The following is a 24552-nucleotide window of genomic DNA, read 5'->3' on the forward strand; positions in this document are numbered from 1 at the left end:
GGAATGTGGGAGGCTGAAGCAGGTGTTCCCTGGTGAGGGCAAGGTTATTTTGTCTGGCTCTGTGAGTGCTGTGTGAGCAACGTTCACATTAAAATCTGACACCTGCTTACATTCACTATGTCCAACACCTTGTGAGTGTTTCCACCATAGTGCAACGGATTTGCTTCAGAGCACCACAGATACTTTCTAGAATTCAAACGTGCCATTACAGCAAAGTAATTGTTTACATGGTGTATGTTTGTATGAAATAGCAGTAATACAGCTGCCTGTGCTGAATTTAACACATTACAACATAATACACCATGATAACAGTGCCAAATAAACCCCTCATTCATTCAAATCATTACATACACTATTATTTTGAGTCTCTCATGCTCATGAAGTCTGTATTTATTTGATCCAGTTCGATATTTTAAAACGCAATTTATTCCTGTGATGGCAAAGCTGAATTATCAATAGCATCTGCTGCATTCTAATATGCTGATTTGGTGCTCAAGTAACACTTATTAATATCAGAGTTAGTAATGATTTTGTGGAAAACATCATGCTTGTTTCTGGATTCTTTGATGAATAAAGTCCAAAAGAACAACATTTATTTGAAATAGGAATTTTCTTTTGTAATAATGTAAGTCTTTTCTTCACTTTTGATCAATTTAATGCATCCTTGCTGAATAAAGCAAGCAAAAGGATTAGTAGCAAGATAATTAATTTCTTTAAAAAACAAGAAAACAACATACTGACCCTGAACTTTTGAAGGTAGTTTGGTATTGCGTAGTTGTGCTTGAAGTCAGTTGTTTTATTTGTGATAAAGCAATGAAACACGCCAAATTACAAACACATGCAAAAACAAGACCAACAAAATATTAATAACTGATAATGCTGTAGTCAATGCATGAGTTTTTTTCTGTGAGCTGTTTGTTTTTCTATACATTTTTTTGCATAGTAAAACAAAACCTGTAACCTGTTTGCATAGTACAATAAAACCGCTTTTCTTTTTTTGCCAAATAATTTGGTCAGATAAATACATTGACCTAGTTTAGGGTTTTATTCTTCCCTCGTATTTAAAAAAATATAAAATATGTTCCTCATATTTTGACGATTTAATCAAACTTGTAGGGTCATTAAAACACATCCCCTCCAGACATCACTTTTGGCCACCACTGTATATCCACAACTGGATGTCAATATCAATATAGATTTAAACTGGTTAAATGTTCCAAGAATCTACGCACCAGATTACAGAGAACAGACCGCTGTATTAGACGCGGTTACACTACAATTGGAATTCCAGACAGGGTTTTCCCTGGAGACATATTGGGAGAGACGGACATTCCCTTTTGAGGTTAATCTGGTCTGATAATGCTCTACACCACTGCCTCCATAAGGACTTTTAAATTACAGCCTTGCGATTACATAGTCTGCAGGAGAAAAAAAAGACGCAAAGATCAACATACCCCTATAAGTCTCGTAGAATATATGGAAATACAATTTCAGCATTAGAGGATTTACGAATTAATTACCAAACAGCTAGAGTTCCTTTTGCATAGCTATCATGAGATGTATTTCTAAAGAAAAATTATTAAATTATTAAAATGGAACCATAATTTAATATTTTAAAAAAAGCACTAGACCCGAGCGCTCAAAAAATAAATAAATAAAACTAAAAGACAAGCACAAGAGCGAAAACAGAAAAATGCAAATATATGTAGAGAAGAGTTTATTCTGCAGAAAAGAGAAACACTGTTGTTGAATATCACTTTCATGAGCCATCTTTCAAAACTTCAAAAAGATCGATCAACTTTAAATAAACACCAGCGCAAAACGTATAAATCTATCCTAAATCTATATAATCAAGTGCACCTAACTGTTATGAAAGATATAGTAACCAAAAAGAGATTTACTAAGGCCATTTTCTCTATTAAAAAAAATCCACTTTATATTAGGCCTCAAAGAAATATTTGGTTTGAACCCATTGAATTAGGAGTCCGCTGTTTTAATCTATTAACACCCATTTTAAAATGTACAGGTCATTTTTACACTTTAATCCTCTCATTCCTTCTTATACTTCCATTATGTGTGCAATATTTTTTTTTTCAAATTGTATATACATAATCTATCTTTCTACCTTAGAAAGAAATCTGAAAATTGCAGATACATTTTAGCTTATCCCCACTGCATAAGCAGTGAAAAATATGATGATGATCGATGTACAAATAAATAACATAACTGCACACTTGTACTGAATGGGAGCATGTGCAGCAATCTAAATCCAAGATCAAATGTCACTTCTTGATGAACTGTTATTGTACCTGCCACACCAAACGGCCAACCATTCATAGCACTTAAAAAGGGAGGATTTTGAAAGAGTAGGTAGTTTTGCAGAAGTGGAAACAGTTTAATAAATCCATTTGTGTAGTGGATGCCAGACAGCATCAGACAGTCTCTCAACACACTAGAAAAACATTAAACACCTCTCTGTGTCTAAAAATGAGACGTTGAATGTTTGCACCAACATTAAATAAATTTTGGGATAATGTCACAAGTATATTCGATAATGTAATCTTCCTCAGTTTGCAAACTGAATTTGATTCTGTCAAACTTAGGACTTAATTTAGTCAAATTTAACGAGCCCGGGCAGCCCTTAGATGCTTTATCTTTTTCATTCTAATGGCAATCAGCCATTTTAGTAAATATTTGAATCCGTGACATGGCCCAGTTTCTGTTCCATCTGCTGGAACGTAGTGTCCTGATAAGCTAAAGTGCTGTGAGTGGCAGTGCAGGTGGACAATCACTGCTTGAGTAAATCTTTCAGCACGGCCCCACCGCTGGACTCAGCTGACACGGGTACAGGTGTGAACGTTGGCAGGGCGTTTGAGATGGGCTTCATAAGCAGGTGTCCCCCAGCTCCTGCAGTGCTGCCTGTACCTGCGGGATTGAGAAGAGGTACGGCAGCGGAGCGGGGCGCCAGAAAAGGGTTTGAATCCCCAGTGCGCTTACCTGGGCCTGAAACACCTGAAAGAACATGAGCAGTGTTAGAAGTGATCACAAATATACAGGCCTGTTCACACAGAGAATGATAACTATAACGTTAACACCGTTTACACTAAGGCCTTGTCCACACTAATACGGTTTCGTTTGAAAACGTTTTGGCCTTCCATCCACACTGAGACGGCGTTTTTATTAATGAAAACGAAGCTTTTTGAAAAGTGGATAAATTTGAGAACACCGTTTTCGTGTTGTAGTATGGACAGTCAAAACGGAGGTATTTAAAAACGATGACGTCAGTTTAGTCATGTGGCGCATATTGTACCAATAGATATTCATGTTTATACCGATACCGTGCCTGTTATGTGCTATTCACTTTCACTCTGTTGCTAAAATATATTATTTTGCACACTCTTCATATCACAGTCCTGCAAAGACGACAGAAAATGTACTCACATTTGCTGTCCTGTGGCAAAACATGAGAGGAGTTGCGTTGTAGACCAAACATATGGTGACTGAGTGCAACCTGGACGCATCAGTAATGGTGAGATATTTTGCTAATAAAATTATCCTGCCAGAAGAATTGCGCGATAACTTAATTATTTATTTTTTCCGTCTATCATCTCAGTGAGCTTTTACGCATGTGCAGTAAGGTGAATATAGCGTTTTCAGGCGTTTTCCAAAAGTTCGGAAAAACGCTAGTGTGGACGGAGAGTTTTTAAATGTATCCAGATTAATGTAGACGTAGTCTAAGTGGATGCTGTAGCTGTCCGTCGTTTTAAATGCTCATGCTCTTTAAAGTTGGGTGGATTTTGATTGGCTGTCAATGTTTCTATCATTCATCAGAAGGAAAAATAATCATTCTGAAAGCATTTTTAACAATATTGTTTCTCGGTGTCGGTATTGTTATAGCTATATAATATATATATATATATAATATGTAAGATATTCATGGTATAGCTGATAACTGACAAATGGTCTATACTATTTTTTCTGAATAAAAAAAAAAAAAATTAAACATTAACAGTGTTACTTAAGTAAACTTACTCAAATCTTGAAAAAATTACTTTTAAACTTAAAAATAGGGGAAATTATCATACACATTTAAATATCCAATATCGGCTGATACCGATCCATTAAAAAATAAACTCACATAAGCCAGTACCAATAATTGTTTTTAAAGAAATAACCAATATGGTACCAATGTATCGCACATCCCTATTTTTATGAGACGTTATACCTGATGCAGGTGTGTTAGCAGTACTCCGGCCAGGTGGGGGCGCACTCAGGGGCTTGATGTCATAAACAGGCAGTTTAGGGGCAGGGAGTGCAGGAGTAGACTCTACTTCCAGGAACTTCACGAACATCTCAGAGAAGGACTTTAAACACAGACACTAGTGTAAGTGGAAGATGCACTTGTGTAATAATGTATGTGCGCATGCATTAGCATGTGTGCCCACCGAATTAAGGTTTTGTGCGTGTGTAGGCCTTTGGGGGGTGTTGGGTACACTCTGAACGGCTCTGCCTCCCAGCCAACTCGAGACCCACCCGGTCATCCCACTCTTGCCCTCTTCTTGTAACAACTGCAAAAAGAAACGTCATAAGTCAGTTAGTCAGAGAGAGTGTTTATGTGTGTGCTGTCTTTGGTTGTGTTTCAGAGAGTTGTATTTTTCCCCTCTCACTTAAACAAGGTAACTGTACAAAGTTCAGTGAAATACTGATACAGAAAAAAAAACACTGTCCTCAGAGCACTCAGACTAGAGCAATCTTTTAAATAAAACCACTGAATCAGACTTTATCCCCCCCACAAAAAAAAGAAAAGAAAAGAGGCAGACCGGGAATATTTTTAGCCTTTAGAGTTGTAAACAAAGAGGTCTTGAGTGGAAACTTAATCTTAATGTGTAGGTGTGGGGAGGAGTGGAGAAAGAAAATATGGGCTAAAATGGAAAGTGGACTGTTTGACCCAGAAACACACACACACACACACACAATTACTTTCCTTCTCTCTCTTTCTTCTCTTGGGGCTGTTGGGTAATTCTGCTCACCACTTACTGAATAGTTGGAGTCTCTCCTGCCAGACCCCAGCCTACTTCTATGGGATTGTGGGTAAGGAAATGCTTTAGGTGCAGGATTGGCATGGGCCCATCATCTAATTCAGTATTTGTCCGTCTCCCAGGCAGTCTCTCTCTTTCTTCCTCTGTAACTCCTGATTTCTGCCTACTGTCTGTTCATCTACTATTGCTTACTCAGTATATTAATGAAGACTATAAGAGGAAAGTGGCTGCACTAATCAAACACAATTATTCATTACATTTAATGAATAATCCAGAAAAAACCCTCACCCAACAACAAAACTAGGTGCCAAGGTGTCTGTGACAACCCCCCCAAAAGGGAAGAACAGGCCCCTGGTAACCATGGCAGCAAAGGCACACCAGCGAGATAAGACGACACAAAAAAATGTGGAAGGAGGCCAAATGCAACAGCACAGGCCATATGAAAGATAGACATAGGCCCATAAAATTTACTTATCTCCATTAATTCATAGACCCACCTTTCCATGAATTAACATGCATTTATCCAGGACATTGTGTGTATCATTACTGTCTTTTTGTATTGTATAATATTTTATGCATGCCTTATGATAGAACTACTAGTTTATGTAACATCTATATCATGCTTGATATCAAAATAATCCTCGTTTAGTATCTTACACATTATTGTACATCAACTCCTCATAGCAAGCATTGTATGCTTATATTAATTCAGAGTATGAAGGGACACAAAATGCCAGCCCACTCTTATCATGCAAACAAGTCAGATTCTAAATTAAGTAACTTTTCCCACTTGAAAATTACACCTCTCGCATTAGGTCAAGCCCAACTCGACCTCTGCGGAAGTTAAAGGGCCCTATCTCAGTGGCCAGGCCACACACTCCTGCTCTTATTCTGGTTGGTGTTTGTGTGGGACCTCACTTGGTCCTGGAGCCAGTGCACCCGTGCCGCCTGGGCCTTCACATCAAGCTACGTCAGGCTAACATCGCAAGTTTGCCATTTCTTCATTCAACCCGGAAGAACTTGACTTCAACTTCATCATCATCGAACTACTGAACCATCAAGACTTTCTCCTGCGACTGCTTCCGGGCGCTCGTTCAACAGCTAAGGCATTGTAAGTATATCGTACATTAAACTCACTAAACAGAGGTTTAGCATACAGTAAGCTTGTATAATGTGGTTAACTGACTCCTTTCCATAGCTTTCATTCATTTGCTTTCACTCTCCATTTACCCATGTGTGCGTGATTGTGTGTATGTGTTTGTTTAGACTAGTTATGTATTTGTGATTTAGTTAAATACAATTTTTGTGCACATTCATGCGAGAATTGATTCTGTGGTCACTGCTTGCAAGTCCCTTTAACGATGCGATTCCAGCCACATGCTCTTGAGTAGCACAAAAGAAAGAAAGTTATTTTTCTGTGGCCACAAAAAATATACTTTTTGAGAGTTGATAGACGATTAATACTGAGTGTTCACTGGATGAACAGGTTAATAGATTGTAATATCAATTCTGCTTCATCAAGTTAACTTATTAACTGATCCAAATATTTATAATTAATTACAACTAGTTATACTATTGTAGCAAATTAGCTCAAAAGTGAAATATGAATAATTAATTATATAAAATTATCAACAAAAAAAAAAACACTGAGCAAAATGGCAAATTAGGTATTGTTTCAGCAAAATCGTATTCAGTCTGATTCCATTCTGGTATGGAACAATCCAATGAAGATTAGCCCATGATTTACTCACCCTGAAGCCATCCTAGGTGTATATGACTTTTTTTTTTCAGACGAATCCAATCAGAGTTATATAAAAACATGTCCTGGCTTTTCCAAGCTTTATAATGGGAGTCAACGGGTGTATTTTTTTGGAAGTCCATCAAAGTGCATCCATCCATGATAAAATGCTCGAAACGGCTCATACAGGTTAATAAAGGTCTTCTGAAGTGAAGCGATGCGTTCGAGTAAGAAAAATATCCATATTTAAAACTTTATCGACTAAAATAACTAGCAAGTCGACTAACGCCAAAAGAGTAACCCTTGGCTTGAACTTGAGGCGTCAAAACTTACGCTACTCCTAAATCCTACGTCATACACATACATTGTCAAGTGTTACTCTTTTTCTTTTCTTTTTTTTTACATTTTTCATTTTTGGGTGAACTATCCCTTTAATTCCAAATTCCCCCCCTCGCTGAATATCCCGTTTCACTCGGAAATATGACAAATTATGCAAGTAAAAAGGGTTGGGAACAATTGCAGCGTAATTCATTGCAAAAGAAAAAATTCCATACTGATTTTGACCCTTTGAGGATAGTGGCTAAAAGATTACAGCTTTTCCAAGAAAAAAAAATTAAGCCACATCCTGCTTTATCATCAGAACTGATCTGTCCTAGTTATTGAGAAATTCAGCCCCACCAGGATCAAAACGGAAAAACAGATATTCGAATAGAAAACAAATCAGCCCTATTAGCAGTCTGCCAAATGAATGTGGTCATATGCGTGCAGGGTTTCCGGGGATGCTGACATGTCATTTAGCACAGGCTGGAAGAGCAGAAGTCTCTATACCCTGATTACCAACGAAGACTAAACGCAACTTGAAGTCATCCTTCAAAGAACTCGAAACAAGAACCTTTTTCAACAAGACCAGCGTGGGCAGCTCGAGGCTTGCGCCAAATTAAACACATGAGGTAAGATGAGTGGAAAAATCTTTTTAACATCTGATAAACATCCTCAATGCTGACATCAAACATGAGATAGTTGAAAAAAAACAAAAACAAGGCTGGGCGGAGAACCGAACATAAGGAGGTCAAATATTAAATCCAAACTTGTTTAACCATCAAGTTTCAGAGGTGAGATGAGGTCTGGAGCAGAGCCACATTTGAGACTGATGAAAAGTCAAAGGAATTTTACAACAAGGGTAAGACAGAAAGGAGGAGGAAATGAAAAAAAGTGAAGGAGGCTGCTCCTCCTCTTTGAAAAATTGGACATAACAATATTCACTGAATGTGAATCCAAAGGCACGTGCACATTAGCATTTGTGAAGAATGCATTAAAAAAAAGTGAATGCAAAAGGGAGGATAAAAAGAAATGTACATGATGAGAAGCAGAGAGCGCTGACCTACCTCGCCCACCTCATCTCGGTCCAACCCAAGCACATTACCCATAAGCCTCAGCACCTCAGAGCGCTTGTTTCGGGGGGTATGAAAATAGCCCATGTAAAGATTCTTCATCAGAACCCTGTGTCAGCAATTAATGATGTTAGATGATTTTTCACAGGAACACCCTTTTGAAAATATTTGGATCTAAATATATATGAAATATGTTTCCAATGCAGACTGTGTTTTGGACTCACTTATCCACTTTGCCTTCGGTGGTGTTCAGGAGGTTCATCAGTTTCCTCTGAGCCTCTTCCAACATATCCTGTCTCACATCCACTGCAAAACAGACACAAGCACAGGTTTGAGTATTATGTGTTATTTTATCCTTCATTGCTGTCACAGTTTGGGTCATGAGTTATGACTAATTCATAAAACCAACACAAGTAAATTTTTTTTGTTAGTTAAAATAACTGAATTTCACACACACACACACACACACACACACACACACACACACACACACACACACACACACACACACACACACACACACACACACACACACACACACACACACACACACACACACACACACACACACACACACACACACACACACACACACACACACACACACAGTTGTGTTTTCATGCTTTAAGTTCAAAAGAGCTTTAGGGTCAGTAACAAAATGTACGAAATTAATACTTTTTACTGAAGACTGGAGTAATGACTGTTTTGCTTTGCCATCACAGGAATAAATACAAATTTAAAATATATATAAATAAAAAAATAGTTAAACAGTTATTACACTTTAAATTGTAATCACATTTCACAATATTGCTGTCTTTATTGTAATTTTGTTCCAATAACTGCAGCCTTGGAAAGCATAAAAGACTTCTTTCAAAAACATAAAAGTCAAAATTAATTACACCATTATTAAGTTCCTTATAAAGCTACAAGCCACCAGCAAGTAAGTCTTTTATTTTGAGCCAAAGTCAATTTTACTTGCACTTGGCGAGAGTTCCTTTTGGACCCTGTATTTGTGAGATGCAGACAGAGCTTTCAGCAGAAGGTGGTATGACTTTGTTATCCATTAATGCAAACAGTCGAGAACAAGTGTTTGCATAGAACTAATAAGTATGTGTGTGCGCACCTTAACATAAACAGCAGTAACAGTGGTGTTGGGTTAAGTGTGTCTGGGAATGTCTCATGGAGTAATGACAAGGAAGTGTGTGAGTATGACGTGCTCTAAATGCCTTTATCACCGACACCCCTCACTGGTCCAGCAGGTTTGGTGGTTCGGCTCTTGAGAACTCTTTTCCTATGAGACTTTACCTCCAGAGACCACATGAACTCAGCGATAAGAGAGGGTGAGAGAGTTCCTGTCTGTGCTAAACACCCTGGAATGTCTGTCGGCTGCACTTGTGCTTTGCTAAGCAAAAATTAACCGCTCTCGATCATTCTGTCCACGTTCTCCTCAGTCGTTCTTTGACAGATGCAGTAAAAATCCCAGCGCTCATCCCTCACCTTCCTCTCCCTCTTAGACCGACAGCACCGTATTGTTGATTTGGGGCTTGATACGGACAGAGAAGAAAGGGATGGCTGTGATAGAAAGGCAGGGTGGATGGAAAAAGAGAATCTTTGTCTACACACTTTGGCTACTGACATGCCATAAATATTTTCTCTCTGAAAGAAAGGAGGATGCGAAGGAATGCTAAGCATGTATACCATCTACAGACCTGGCATCTCTCTCACAAACGCACACGTGTGTTTTTGTGTCTGCACAGATATTAATCAAACTTAAACCACTACATAGAGCACAGTCTCAAAGAGTCAAACATAATTTAATGGTTCCTGATGTTCCTAGTCCTGTTGACATTTACAAGACTCTTCAGAAAAATGGTTTACAGTGCTACAAACCTAATCTCAGATCATGTGTCATGAGTTTTTGTGGTGACTAAGCTTGAGACAAGTCTTTTTGCGGCGCACTCTACATCTCAACATTTTATAGGGTTGTGTCTGGTGTGATAGATATTATATTATTAGTGCTGTACAGCACAGGATCATGAAGGTAACTAAATGAAATGCAATAAAAATGAAGGCTGCCCCCAATGATGTCAATGACGGCGACAAAAATGAAGATGACTATGCCGACTCTCATCTCCACAGTATAGTGGATGCGTTTATGGAGAGAAATATATGTTACTAAATTCTTAATTAGAATCAAACTGACTCAGGAAATAAATGCTGATACTCAGTGATAGTTTTTTCTGTGGTTAACATTAATGGCAATTTTTGTTCTGTACTTTTTCCTTTTTCAAATATTGTGTCGGACAACTGGGGCCTTCAAGTCAAAAGGTTGAGAAGCACTGCCCTAGTTACACAATGAGGTGAAATGCTGAGATGATTTTTTTTAAAGAAAGTTCTCCAGCACTGATTTCAACAGTCATTCAGTTGATGACATAATGTCTCACCTTGTTTCTTCAGATCTTCTATCTGTTCCTCTTTGAGGTCCAGCTGATCAGTGAGGCGGGAGGCAGATTCGAGAGCTGCATTCGCTTCATCCAGGTTTATCTAAGATTACACACAGACATTGAGCAATGATATAAATACTTATATCAAGCACAATGCAGAAAGAACAGAGGTTTGAACTGACTTTCAGAGCGGCAGCCTGATCCCCAAGATTTTCTGCTTTATTTCTCCACTCTTCTTTCTCTCTCTTGTATTTTTCCAGTTCTGCTGAGTACATGGCTTTTTCTTCTGTAAAGGGAGATGCAGATGTCAACTTTGTTCAGGATTGAAGACTTATTGCAGATTTCTCTCTTAATTCAAACATTTTAAAAAAGGAAAGAGAAAAAAAAATCTGAAAATGTCTAATCAACATTTGTAATTGCTTTAATGGTCATCATTACATACAAGAAAAACTGCTTCATAAATTATACCAAAAATGGAATAGTAAAAATAATGTACACTCTTGCCTTGTTGAAACTGTTCTAGCACCATCTGCAGGTTAGAAAGTGACACTGCATACTGGTTGACCTGATCCTGAGTGGAACGGAGCTGAATTAGTGCTTCATCTCTTTGTCTGACAGCACCATTTAGCTGCTCCTGAAGAGACTCCACCTGCATGCTTGCCTGCTGACTACATGCACACACATAGAGACATTGGTGAAGCCATAAACAATACAATGGTACATTAAAAAATTGGCTGCAAGCATACAGTTTTTAAACATTTTTAAATAGACTGCAGCAATTAACATTTTGTCAGGACCTCTAGTAAATTACATGTCATTTTATCTAGTTGTCTGTTCAGAGTCATAGGAGATTCGTGACCTCTATTTGAAAAAAACAACAACAAAAATTATCCAGAATCGTGCTGCTCTAGTTGGTATGAATTGGTGTGAAAGCAAAAGCAAGGGAGTGTATTGGAAGCAAACTCTGGTTAGGACCAAACAGTCTTACCAACAGTCAAAAACCCTCTTACTCCCACCTTGCGCTCTCCACGGCGTTAGAGGAAGACGCCAGCCGCTCTTCTAGGAGTGCCACTCTGCGTTTCAGCTCTCCCTCTCTGTCCTCAGCTCCCAAAGCCTCACGTGTGTACGAATCCTCAATCTCTAACAGGTGATTGCGCAAACGCTCAACCTCCTGCTTCAGGCGCTGCTCTTTATCACGCGTATGTTGCAGCTTCACAGAAAGAACATAGTTCAATAATTCCTCTATTAGTATTAATATATTTGTAATGGATGCAATGGGTATTAAAGATAATTGGGAGATTGTAACAGTTAATATTTTCAGTACTTCAGTAAGGCAATAAAGCACAGTAATGATGTGATATCTTGGTCTCTGTTACCTCACTCTGCAGAGCAGACGTCTCCATTTGTTTCTGTTTGAGGGCCATCATCACTTGATCTCTTTCCTGCTGAAACAATACTGCCTTGTCCTGCATGGACCTAATTTCATTCAACAGTTGGTTCAGCTCACCAGATTTACCCTACAGTACAGAGAAAGGCAGAACAGATTAACTTCACAACACACATAAAACCAGAGCAAAAGTTGTGTAAAATTAAATTCAAAAGTTACTACCATTTAAAAGATTGGGGTGTGTACATTTTAATATATTTTAAAATGTAATTTATTCTTGTGAATTTACAGCAGTTATTACTCTAGTCTTTAGTTTAACATGATCATTCAGAAATCATTCTAATATCTGATCAAGTAAAATTTATCAATGTTGAACACTTTTTAAATAAGCTTCAAAATCTGACAATCTTTTTTCCAAGTAAACATACATTTTAAAAAAGTTAAATGTAATTTCTGAACCAAAATGGAAATTCTAAAATAATCATGGTTACGAAACCATACAGTCATCTCTGGATGTTAACTCTTTCCCCTACATTGACGGAATTTTCTGGCTTTCCATGTTTTCTTTGTTATAAGGTAGGGGGCGCTATTACACATCTTCTGGGAGAGTACTGAATCTCCTGATCAAAACACATGCAAAGATAATCCAGAAAGAATCGATATCGTAATCATATGCATATGTGAAATAATGCGATCATCAACATTAAAAAGTATATAAATCAAAACAGCCTAATGTTACTGAATGAAATGTTGACCCAGGATGAGCTATAGGACTGTGCAAGCTTTGGGGGTGTTGATGGATTCAATCTACTCCATCTAGGTTTTTATCATCATTCTGAATCCGATTCAGATGTAGTCTTTGACAAGTGCAATTTTGCTCAAAATGTTTGTTTTATTTGTATTTTTTATGAAAAATACCCACATTCAAGTATTGATAAAAAAAAAAAGAATGCATAAAGCTGGACTAAAAAGTTGTTTCTGTTTGAAAGCAGAGGGTCTGTTCTTTATTCATACAACAATATATTCTGGGGGCCATGAAATTGTGAAAATGATCAAAAACGCTGGCGGTGGCTGGCAACTTAAAAAAAAAAAACGCTGGAGGGGAAAGAGTTAACTTAGGATAAGATATTTTAACAACACACAAACAAACAAACAAACCTGCTCTTTATCTTTTAGCATCTTCTCCATGGCAATGGCCTTCTCATTCACAGCACTGAACTGAAACTCTCGTTCCCGAAGCAACAGGGACACCTGCATGTTGGTCTCCTGCAGGGCACGGAACTCGGTCTCTTTCTCACGAGCTTTTGCTGCTATCGCTTCATTCTCCTCCTTTAATTTCTTCACATCCAGTTCCAGGATCAGCGCACGCTCTTTGAGGTTCGTCACAGCCTGCTTCAAGACTTCGTTGTCATTCTCACGGTTACGTAAATTTTCACTCACCTAGAGTGTACAGGAAAAAAATAAAAAGCCACATAAGGTTCTATCTAAGGTCCTACACATCTTACAGCTTTCCCTACCATCCATTCAACAAATCAGAATTGTAAGTCACCTGACTGAGCTGGTCTCCCTTGGTCTTAATGAGTAGATCTTTCTCTCTGAGGGAGCGGTGTAGCGATTCTTGCTTCTCTCTGGCATGCTTGAGCTCCTCTGCATGGCTTCTCTGCTCACTTTCAGACAGAGATGCAGAATTTGACAAGCGATGATTGTTTTCCTGCAGAGTTCTTATCATGCTCTCCTTCTCTGCTAATGTTCTCTGCATTGACTGCAACTCCTGATGTACACTCTCATCTTGGCCTGGTAGTGCTGCCTCCTTCAGCTTTGGAGGAGCAAAAGCCTGGGTAGCAATCATAGCAGAAACTTCTGGAGATTGCTTGACACTCCCTAGCTTCCCAAGCAGCACGTCTTTGGTGCTGCTCAGCTGGCTGATGGTCTGCTGCACCTGTGCCAGCTCTTGATTCAACAATCCCAGTCTTTTCTCTTTCTGCTCATAGCTTTGAATAAGTCTAGTGTAATCCACAGAGAGCTTTGAGCTGCAGTCGCTGTCGGCAGAAACCTGCCCCTGAAGCTTAAGGAGCTCCTCTTGCAACTGAGCAGATTCATGCTGCATGTTCCTCACCGTCGTGATCACCTGCTGTTTCCACTCTTCCATCTTCTTCACTTGTTGTTTAAGGGTGTCACGTTCATGTAGGAGCTCCTCAAACTGGTTGCTGCTAACGCCTCCTGAGCCACCGCTCACGGAATCGCTGACGCCAGTTGTCTGAAGGACAGAGACCAGGGTCTGACATTTTTGAGTCAAGGCGTCAATCTCGATATCCTTCTCACGGATGATGCGGGAAAGGTTCTGAATGGTCTCTCGAAACATCTCTTGACTGCCTGAAGGGTCGCTCATGGTGGAGAGCCTCTGGTTTTCTTGCTGGAGCTTCAACAAGGCTGCTTCCTTGGCTGCAACAATGTCCATAATTCGATGGTAATCTGAGCGCAGTTGGCTGTTCTCTCTGGTTTTCTCATTGAACACGGCCAGCACCTGTTCACGTTCCACTGCATATGCTTGCAGTTGCTGCTGCAGGAACACCACATCTTGACCATTGCCACCAGACACTCGAGCGTGCAGCGCCTGGATTTCAAGATCTTTTTGAAGGACCATTTGTGACAGTTTTCCCAGCTCATTTTGAGCAACCACAAGTTGGTCAAGCTGCTTGGTTAGAGAGAGGTTTTTCTCATTTAGCTGGTTAATCTCAGTCTCTTTCTCCCTGATCCCTTTCACTAGTTTCTCAATCTCTACTTTTGAAAGGTCGTGTTTCTCGTTACCATTTTCACCATTCAATGACTGGGTCTTGTCCTCCTGTAGGATTTCTACGGACTGTATTTGACTCTGTCCTTGACTCTGTCCTTGTGTGCTTAGGCCCTCCACTTCTGACTGAAGCAGTACAATCTCCTCATCCTTAGCACTGATGAGTCTTTCATAATTGAGAGAGCTTTGTTCATGTCTTGACCGTGCTTGCTCTAGTTCACTCTGTAGCACCTGTAGAGAACGCTGGGACTGCAGCGTTGTGGCCTGCTGCTCCTCTGCTACCGTCCTCAGAGCTTGGACCTCTTCTTCGAGCTGATCTCTGGCAGCTTTGAGCTGGGTCACCTCGGCCTCAAGCTCTGTGATGATGTCCAGTGTCCGAGGCTCTGACAATAACTGCGGTCTGCTTTGCTGGTCCCTCACACGGTCAATCTCTTCTTTCAGATGGCTGTTATCTTCCTTCATGGCTCCAAGCTGTTTGTCCTTCTCCTCCACTAACCTTCTCAGAGAGTCACACTCTTGAGTTACTCTCAAGACACTGCCCTCTAATTCCTTTTGCATTTCCACAGCTTGAGCTTTCAGGGTTTCAGCAAAGGCGTCCTTCTCCTGCAGAAGCGCTGTGAGTTGATTTTGACCTGCCACAGTGATGTCCAACATTTCGCTGGTGTCTTTGTGGTCAGAGACCATCTGCTCTATCTCGCGCCTGAGCTGTGCAATCGTGAGATCTTTCTCCTGATTCAGTTTCACCATTCGCTCATGTTCGGTCTGCAGTGCAGAAGCATCCATAGAGCGTGCTCTGGTCAGTTCATCGATGGTTTGTTGATACTGTTTGGCCTGATCTGATAGTCGCTTTTCAGATTGACTGAGCTCAGACTCTAACTGGCTTTTCTCTAGTTTCGAGGCTTCAATGCGGGTATCTTTCTCCAGGGACATCCTGCTTAGAGAGGCTTGACCATCTTGGATCTGCCTTTCCAAACAGTCTATCTTGTCCAAAGCCTGAGTGCTCTCTTCTTTCAACTTTCTATTTTCAATTTTCAATTCAAAGTCTTCTGAAGCAGACCTTTCGAAAGAAGTCTTAATTTCTGCTAACTCTGTTCTCAAGTCCTGAATCTCTTTATCCCTTGCCTCAAGTACCTTCCTGTGTCCCTCGAACTCATTCCCTTGCTCCCCAGAATGACTTAACTCCTCACGAAGTGCAATAAGCTCTGTCTCTCTCTCCTGAAGTGCCCTCTTGAGGTCGGAGGACTCCTGCCGCAGTTCTCTTCCCAGATCTTGTGACTTGCACAACTTTTCCCTCAACTCCTTTAGTGTGGTTTCCAGTTGCTGCTTTGTCATGTGCAGTTCATTCAAGGAGAAGGCACTTTGACTTAGCTTCTCCCTATGGGCTTCCAGCTCCAGTTGAAGAGTCCGTCTCTGATCAAGAGAGGAGCTGAGATCTGACTGAAGACGGGCTTCTTCTGCCTCAGCCTGTGTTTTCTGCATGGACAGCTGGTCCTTCACTGCAATAAGATGCTGGAGAAGGAAAATAGTGTAAGTATGCAGTATATTAAAGGATAACTGTTGCCAAAACGCAACCTAGGGTCTTTTTGTTAATCTGCCTGAGGCAAACTTTCATTTAAAAGCATAATTAGAATGGAAACGCCACTTTTAATTTTGACCGTAAATTCGTTTTCGGTCAAATTGCCTTTTGAATGGGAGAGCTAAGGGCACTTCTATGATAGCATAATTTTTTTTATTTTAAAATCGCTATTTTTAAAACACTTAAGAAGGCTCGACATAACATGAAACTTTGCTCAAAGTATCACCAGGGGCTCTACACATGAACTCGAGCATTGAGAACATTGTTTGTGTACACCGAGTTTACTAAAAAGAACGATTTTGAACAACTCACTGTGTTTCCGTCCACCGGCATTTTGTCAGTCAAAAATAGTCGATCTCCGAATGCAACGTAACAGGGAGGAGAGTAAAGATGGAAAGCTCCTAAAGCTTAGTTCCATATAAATTCACGGATAATTTGTTATTTTGTCGTTAGTGAAAATCAATATTGACCTTGTATTTGAAAAAGGATCCTCATAAGAAGCAATATACTAAAATTCAGAGTCAGTTCATTCACATTTGGAGATTGACTATTCTTGACTGACAAAATCGACAGTCTAATTATGCTTTTAAACAAAAGTTTGCTTCGGGTAGATTAACAAAAAGACCCTAGGTTGCATTTTGTCGACAGTTATCCTTTCATTTAAATTTGAATCACATTTAACAGATCCAATCATTTTTAAGATTGTCTTATAACCATGGAACATTGGCTTAAAAAGAATACCTGTGTGGCCTCTTGGTTCTGCTTGTCCAGTTCTTCCAGTTCAGCACTGAGTGTCTCTATATCGACATGGGCTTGCTTTAGTGCTTGGTCCCGTCTGTCTAGCTGGCTCTTTAGGTCTGAAACTTCCTGTGACAGTTCCACAGAACTATTTGACTCTCCAGTCCTGTGTCTCTCCTCGGCCAGGGTCAGTCTCTCAACTAACGCAAGCTGAAAATAAAAATTGTATGCAACTAGTTTGTCTGATAAGCACATAAGGTAACAGTTTATTTTACAGTGTACTTGTTACATATGTTACATGTGCTTACCATACTAATAACAGTAAATTATGCATAATTACATGCAACTAACCCTCAACCAAACCCTATAGTAGGTACATGTAGTTCATTAATATCACTCGGTACTTAAATATATAATTACACTGTAACAATGACACCTTCAAATAAAGTGTAACCGCACATATTACCCTTTGCATGATAACACGCAAGTGTCCTTTCAAAACTGCAACTTCTGATTAAAAACAATAAAAAATTGGTATTATTGTGTACAATAACTTTGTTAACATATACAAACTTTTTCTCTCTCCATCTCTTCCTTCTCTGTCCTGAGGGTGTCAATGATGGTGTTGAGCTCCAGAATGTCAGCATGTTCCACTTCTTCTATAGGACCGCTCTGAATTAAATAGAGGGAAAAAAAAAAAGATGTAAAAAGTATTATGACACTGTTGCCATTTGAAGAATAAGCCCAGGTGTTTACTTTTAAACACAAATTAACTTTTACATCAATTGTTTTATACTTGAAAGGGACATCGGATGTAAAATTCACTTTTATATGGTGTATGCATATAAATGTGTCTTTGCAGTGTGTAGATGCAACCACCATACAATGGAAAAAATCCATTCACTCTATTATTTTTAATCCTCAAAAAGCCTAAACACTCTCAATAATCAAGCTTTTTGGATTTTCTGAGCAATATGATGTCATATTTCTCATGCTCCGCCCACGACCACTGACGAACTGTCCCGTATTAGCATATTTCCGCCCTCAGCCGTTTGTGTACTGTCTGCCAACCAAGGTAGCACTTTATATATCTTGTGTCGACACGCCCCATGGTAGAGAGGGGTGGGGTGAGCAGTTACTCATTATCATTTAAAGAGACATGCAAAGAAATGGGTCGCTGTGAACAGAGCTGTTTTTGAGGAGGTAAAAGGGTGTTGTTTTACACAACCATTGAGGAATTTTAACCAAAGTATGTTACAAACTTTACATGAACACCCTAAAGAATCATACCAACTTGTGGAAAATGGGCATCCGATGACCCCTTTAAATCCTAAGCATGAATAAAAATGTCTAAATATTCTTGGACCACAAACATCTAAACTGTGCAGAGGAAGGTTTTCAGCATATTTACCTCACTGAGACTCTTCAATCTAGCCATCTCTTTCTCTGCACCTAAAAATAAAATACAAAAATGTAACGCAGAGGGCAGTTTATGAATTTCCCATTCAAGAACAATATATGATGTGATATGATGAACAGAATCATAATGATCATACACAATTTCTGGGGTTCTCTATACCTGCCAGAGCTTTTTTCAGGGTTTGTATCTCATTGTCTAGCTGGGCTTTCAGCATAGACTTCCCCTCCTGCTCCTGGACTCGATCCTGGAGCTCATTTACAGACTTCTGAAGGCGACTGTAATTTTGCAACAATTCTGTATTTTCTGCGGTAGCCTCCTCCTTCTCCTGCTTTATCTGGGCTTTATGATGCTCTGCCTCCTCCAATCTGACCATTAGGTCTCTGTACTGTTTGTGCTGAAGCTCCGCCTCCTCCTGTAAAGACTGAATGGTCGATTGCAGCTCTTGAAGTTTGGCGGAATCCTGCACTGTGGTTGATTTGACAGCACTTCCACCATCTGGGGAAGAGGGAGATAAACACAGCGTTGTACTCAAAGTTCAACTGTTAATTTTAAAGTTAAATTCAAATTAAATACAAAACTAATTTCAAACTGCATTTCAAAAGTACAAAAAGGCCCAGACTCTAATTTTAAGGTCCTCACCACTCTGAAGCTGCTCCTCCAGCTCCTCGATTCTCTCCTCATACTCTGCCAGCTCCTGTCTGTGCCGCTTTGAGATTTCAGCCATTTTCTGCCTCTGGGCATCCTGCAAAGCTGCCAATTCGTGCTGGTGCTCATCCACCTCCCGTGCCATTCCCTCTCTCAGCTCCTGTTTGGGTTCGAACGTGATTTTGGTTTAAAACAGAACCTGATTCCGAGAGCTGACCAACAGCAAAGCTCCTACTCTGTTACAGTTCAAAAGATTTTTCACCTTGATCGTTCTTTGCATTTTCAGAACTTCACCCTGGTCTCCATTCCCATCAACTCCTGGCAGCTTTGATGCCTGGTAAATGAAAAGAAAACAAAAAATTCTAGTTCGATAGCTATACCATGACATATTTGTTAAACTGTATCCGAGGTAAAAATTAAAAGTGACCTGTGCAACTCTCCTCCAATGGGCCACATCAGCCTCTAGACGATGCACCTCATTGGAAAGACGGTTAATTTCCTGCTGCGACCACAGGACATCACTGAGGTCCACCTCGTCACCATGGAAGCCTTGATGGACAGCTGACGACCGGTGCAGAAAGGAAGACGAAGTAGTGGTAGTGGCAGCAGTAGTGACGGGAAGCACAGCAGCATCGGTGAAGGATGAGCTGGTCGCAGCTTGAGAAGAGTGTTGGAATTTCTGAACCTCCTCCTGCAGACAACTCTGACGAGCCTTGAGGTGACTGATCTCCACCTTCACACCAAACACACACATAAAACTATCAAAGTTCAATTGTTCATTTTAAAATTAAATACCAAATACAAATTAAATACAAAACCAATTTCAACTGCATTTAAAAAGTATAAAAAGATACAAAGGTACAAGTACAAAAAGGTACAGAGTACAGACTCTAATTTTAATATGCATCAATGGTCCTCATCACCACTCTGAAGGTGCTCATTTTAGACATTTTTGCACTAATATTAGATAAATGTTCAAGTCAGAAAATAGAGCATAAGTGAAGTTAGTTTTGACCCAAACCTCTTTTTGTTGCAGAAGGGTTCTGTTTTCCAATGACTGCTGTTTGATCTGAATCTCTGCTGCCTCTAGCTTCTCCTCCAGCTCAGAGTTGAGTCTCCGCAAGCGCTCATACTAAACCACACAAAAATAAACATGCAAAGACAATATTTTATTTACAAATCTTAGAATTCATTCATGATGTTTTGAAATGACTCATCCTATAATTATTCAATTGTACTCCATTACGCAACATAATTTAAATGTCTTCCTTTTAATGCATACAACACATTGTCTTGTGATAGAACAGAAAAATATCAGCATAATTTAGCATTTTGTGTGCTAAATTAATCACCTCAGATTTTTGTGTTACATATGAAGTCTCCAGTTCTTGAAATCTAGAGCTGGACACCTGCAGCTCAGACGCCGCAGAATCTGTAAGAAAGGAAGATAAAGTAATTGTTTCTGAAATAGCTGAGCCTACATCTGTACATAAAGCTCAATTGTACAGCAAGTAAGACTGACAAATGCTTTCCATTTACATAAATAAAAAATATATATTTCTTAAATATTATGGGACCTTCTGTTCATCTGTAAACTGTCCAACATTTCCAAGTCATAGGAAGAGATGAAGATGACTAACTACACTGACTAACTACAAGACCTCACTGTTTAAAGCAAGGTGAACAATCTTTGCCAAGTAGAGACATATTAAATCCACCCAGAGACTACAAAAATGTCACATGGACAGTATTGTCAATTGTTGCATGACTGTCCCTTTAAATACCAACATTCCAGAGGACATGGAGGATCAAGTTCCTCCCAGCAGCTGCACAGCCAGAGCAGAATATTACATGTATATAACCGACGAGTACACTTGGAAATAAATACAGATTGGATTCTGTAGGATTTAATTTAATTCTTAAGTAAATAACAATAAGTAAGAGCACAATATACTGTATTTAAAACTCTTAAGAGTGGGAAAAAAGGCATGTTTAGCACCTTTGCAAGCTCTAACCAGTAAGGCTCTATTTCAACATGGTTCAGTTCAGGTTCACATGACAAACAAGACACATTTACACACAAAGCATACTCTTGTCTCAACCACACTGCCAAATCTAACACAACATAATGCTAACTTTTTTTCATTATTTAATGCATAAAATATTGAGAAACTAAGTCTAAGGGTGGTGTAGCATAGTGCAATAACTTTATTAAAAGTCCATTATTGGTTAGATTATCCACTTGAAGAATCATGAAGCTAAACCTGGCTCAAGGACACAAGTGGCCATGGCTCATTGCTTGAATTTTATGGGGCTTGAACCAGAAATCATTTTAGCTAGAAAACCACACAAGTTAACAGCACCTACTAATAACTACTTTATATTGTATAACATAAACAGTGATGAAGTCACTTCAATGTAGCCTTTATCTAATGCAACAAACAACAGTCTACTTATATAGTGACAATCCCTCAGAAGTATTGCCTTGCTCAAGGGCACACTGCATGTAGGTGGTCTCTGTTGTTGTGGAATGGGACAAACCCCTACCAGGTGTTACACCTGCCACTTCCAGGCAGCCAGCCAAAGAACTGCTACTACACCATCTGTAACACCTTTACAATAAGTTTCTCTACGTCGTCAATGCAATATGACATGAAATAACAATAAACAATACTTTTAAAGTTAATGAAAAGAAATAAATCATTAACATGATTATTCATGGATTAGGAATGAACAGGGATGAACAAAAAAATAAAATTATATTAATATTAACCTATATTAATAAATTATGTTCAATGGTTTCATCATGCCTAATGTACAGTTAGTGAACAGAACTCTTTTGCCACTCCACCTTTAGGCTTTATTTAGTATAATCTGTTTTGAAAGTGCTAACAGGCCGGTCGATGCATCGTGAGACATGACAGATTGACTCAAGGTCTGTCTGCTTTGCTGGAAGCTGCTGATCAAAGTTCTCAGTGTGTGCTGTGTGTGTGTTCCACTCCTCCAATGGTCAAAAAGGGCATATTTACTTATGACACCAGTTTTTGTTGGCACATTTGGGTTTTTTAGTGTTTGCATAATTAATAGAGCAGATCATCAGATACATCAAGGAACAAGACAGAGATACCCACCGAAGTAGGCCTACTTCATTATTAAGTCCCCATTCACAAGGGAAAACAGAGGAAACCACAGAAGTTCTAAGAAAACTCCAGCACTTTCTGGATTAAGATAAAGTGACTAAAACCCAACCACAGCTACATCTCTGATAGGGATTCAACGGCTGTATGCAAACAAACCTCTTACTATAATTACTTCATCCCATTATATAAGCGCACTGTAGCACCATATGACAATTGCAGAGAATGACAAGGTAATGACAGCCTCAGTCACTATTCACTTTAAATGCATAGAAAGGAAGATGCAGGTCCCTAACATTTCCTTTTGTGTTCCTCAGAAGAAAGTCAGTCATTGAGGTTTGGAATACCAAAATGTAAACAATGATAATTTCTTAGAGGACTTTCTCTTTAATAAGTTTAATTTCTTTTAGGAGATGCCAAATTGTAAACAAAATGACATCTTCAAAAACCTGACAAAAAAATCATATCTCAACTATCAGACAAAATCAACTAGTACATTTTACAGAGAAATGAACTCTCAAGCATCTCTGGACTGACTGTATTCATAAACTAATCAACATCAAACTGTCACATTCAGCAGTCTAGCCTACAGTTGTGCTCACTAAATATAAAGGTATAATAAATACCGTCCTTTGATTAAAGAAAACACACAAAAAATCACATATTTCACAAAACCGCTGTCCGACTGAACAAAAACGTTAAATGTCTAGCACTATTTAATGATATTTATGATATTCATGACTGTTGTCAACTCACCTCCCACTTCCTCTGCGCTTTCCAGAAGAATATCTTTGGTAAAATTAGAGATCTGTCCGGTAAACGAAGACAAGCTTCCCCCGACCTGACCCAGACTCTGACCCAGGCCAGAGCCCAAACCTCCCAGCCAGGATGACATGACGAGCCGAACCGGATCTAACCCTAAATCACCGACCCGGGCCTTTCACAGTACAGAACCGTGCGAACGAGGGTTTCATGTACTCAGGCTAACTAATAAAGATTAGCGTTTTATGTTGGTTTGTTTAATATAAGTAATAATCATTAATCAGCAGCAGATCCGGATTCCAGCTGGTTCAAAACTTCATGACATAAACAAAGACAAAACGCCGGATTATACGCGTTAAATCCACGGCAATTACGAAGACCTGGTCGCCGGGTTATATCCACATGTGGTCAGGCTGGTTTCTGGTACGGGGTTGTTTTGGGTCGCTGTGTTTTCATGCGGATAAAGTGCCAGCTCAACCGCGGCCATCACAGATGATCACCAGTCAGGGGACGTGGACAGCACAGATGGATTGTGGGACGGTGGAGGACCAACATAATGCAGCTCACACTTCCCACGCATCCACAGCGACGCCACTGGACACAACGAGTACTGCAATCCAGTGAGAAAACCTACTCCAACTTTCGTCTGTTTATACTTTTTCTGGGACAGCAAATGTGATAATATTAATATATTATGACATACGATATATTTAGTATAATTAGGTTATATAATATATACACTACTGTTCAAGTAATTAATACTTTTAATTAAGCAAGGATGCATTAAAATGATCAAAAGTGGCAGCAAAGACTTTTACACAAATAGAATAAAAAATCTATTTCAAATAAATACTGTTCTTTTGAAGCTGTTATTCATCAAAGAATCCTAAAAATATTAAGCAGCAGAACTGTTTTTGATATTGATAATTGATAATAATAAAAAATAAATGTTTCTTGAGCACCAAATCAGCATATTATAATTATTTCTGTCAAGTCAGATCACTTTTATGTATATAACGCTTTATACAATACAGATTTGTATCAAAGCAGCTTTACAGGGATAACAGGAAAATGATTCAATGATGCAAACAGAGTTCATTTTGGCTTTACAGCAGCTCTAAAAGAAAATAGTCAATATTCAGCTGAAGTTAGTTCAGTGTTGATTCAGTTTCTTAAGGATCATGTGACACTGAAGCTTTAGCTTTGCCATCACAGTAATAAATGACATTTTAAAAGAAAATAGATATTTAAATGTTTTATATTATTTCACAGTATTACTTTTTTTACTGTATTTTTGATCAAATAAATGCAGGTTCCATGAGCATAAAAGACTTCTTTCCAAAACGTTCAAAAATCTTACTGCCCCCAATCTTTTGTGTATAATTAATTATACATAAAAATACGTATGTGTTATTTTTAAATATGAATTTATAATATATTTGAGCAACTTCTACATTTTCCTCATTATCTCCCCTACGGTGTCC

At 39.0% G+C, this 24552-nt stretch overlaps 1 protein-coding gene across 1 annotated transcript; it reads right to left on the reverse strand.

Annotated features, from left to right (window-relative positions):
* Positions 1–1702: 1702 nt before the first annotated feature.
* Positions 1703–23598, reverse strand: trip11 (thyroid hormone receptor interactor 11). Its single transcript, XM_082153930.1, has 22 exons — positions 23063–23598; positions 20522–20601; positions 20191–20301; positions 19597–19902; positions 19432–19503; positions 19164–19329; positions 18684–19019; positions 18516–18556; positions 17678–17776; positions 17108–17314; positions 13549–16299; positions 13158–13439; positions 11989–12129; positions 11629–11822; positions 11117–11280; positions 10795–10898; positions 10613–10712; positions 8393–8474; positions 8163–8277; positions 4446–4568; positions 4226–4364; positions 1703–3012 (listed from the first exon to the last, which is right to left on the reverse strand). Exons 1-22 carry the CDS (start codon positions 23199–23201, stop codon positions 2789–2791), a joined length of 5976 nt encoding a protein of 1991 aa, XP_082010056.1. The 5' UTR covers positions 23202–23598; the 3' UTR covers positions 1703–2788.
* Positions 23599–24552: the final 954 nt, after the last annotated feature.

The sequence above is a fragment of the Leuciscus leuciscus genome, assembly GCF_965113295.1.
Source record: "Leuciscus leuciscus genome assembly, chromosome: 22".
Lineage (NCBI taxonomy): Eukaryota > Metazoa > Chordata > Actinopteri > Cypriniformes > Leuciscidae > Leuciscus > Leuciscus leuciscus.

Excerpts from the sequence above, each read along its gene's own strand:
- trip11 (XM_082153930.1), bottom strand. The coding sequence starts at position 23,201 with ATGTCATCCTGGCTGGGAGGTTTGGGCTCTGGCCTGGGTCAGAGTCTG. Across the intron at positions 13,440-13,548 it reads AGGGAGACCAGCTCAGTCAG|GTGAGTGAAAATTTACGTAA; the intron begins GTGACTTACAAT and ends TGTACACTCTAG. Across the intron at positions 4,365-4,445 it reads ACGCACAAAACCTTAATTCG|TCCTTCTCTGAGATGTTCGT; the intron begins GTGGGCACACAT and ends CTGTGTTTAAAG.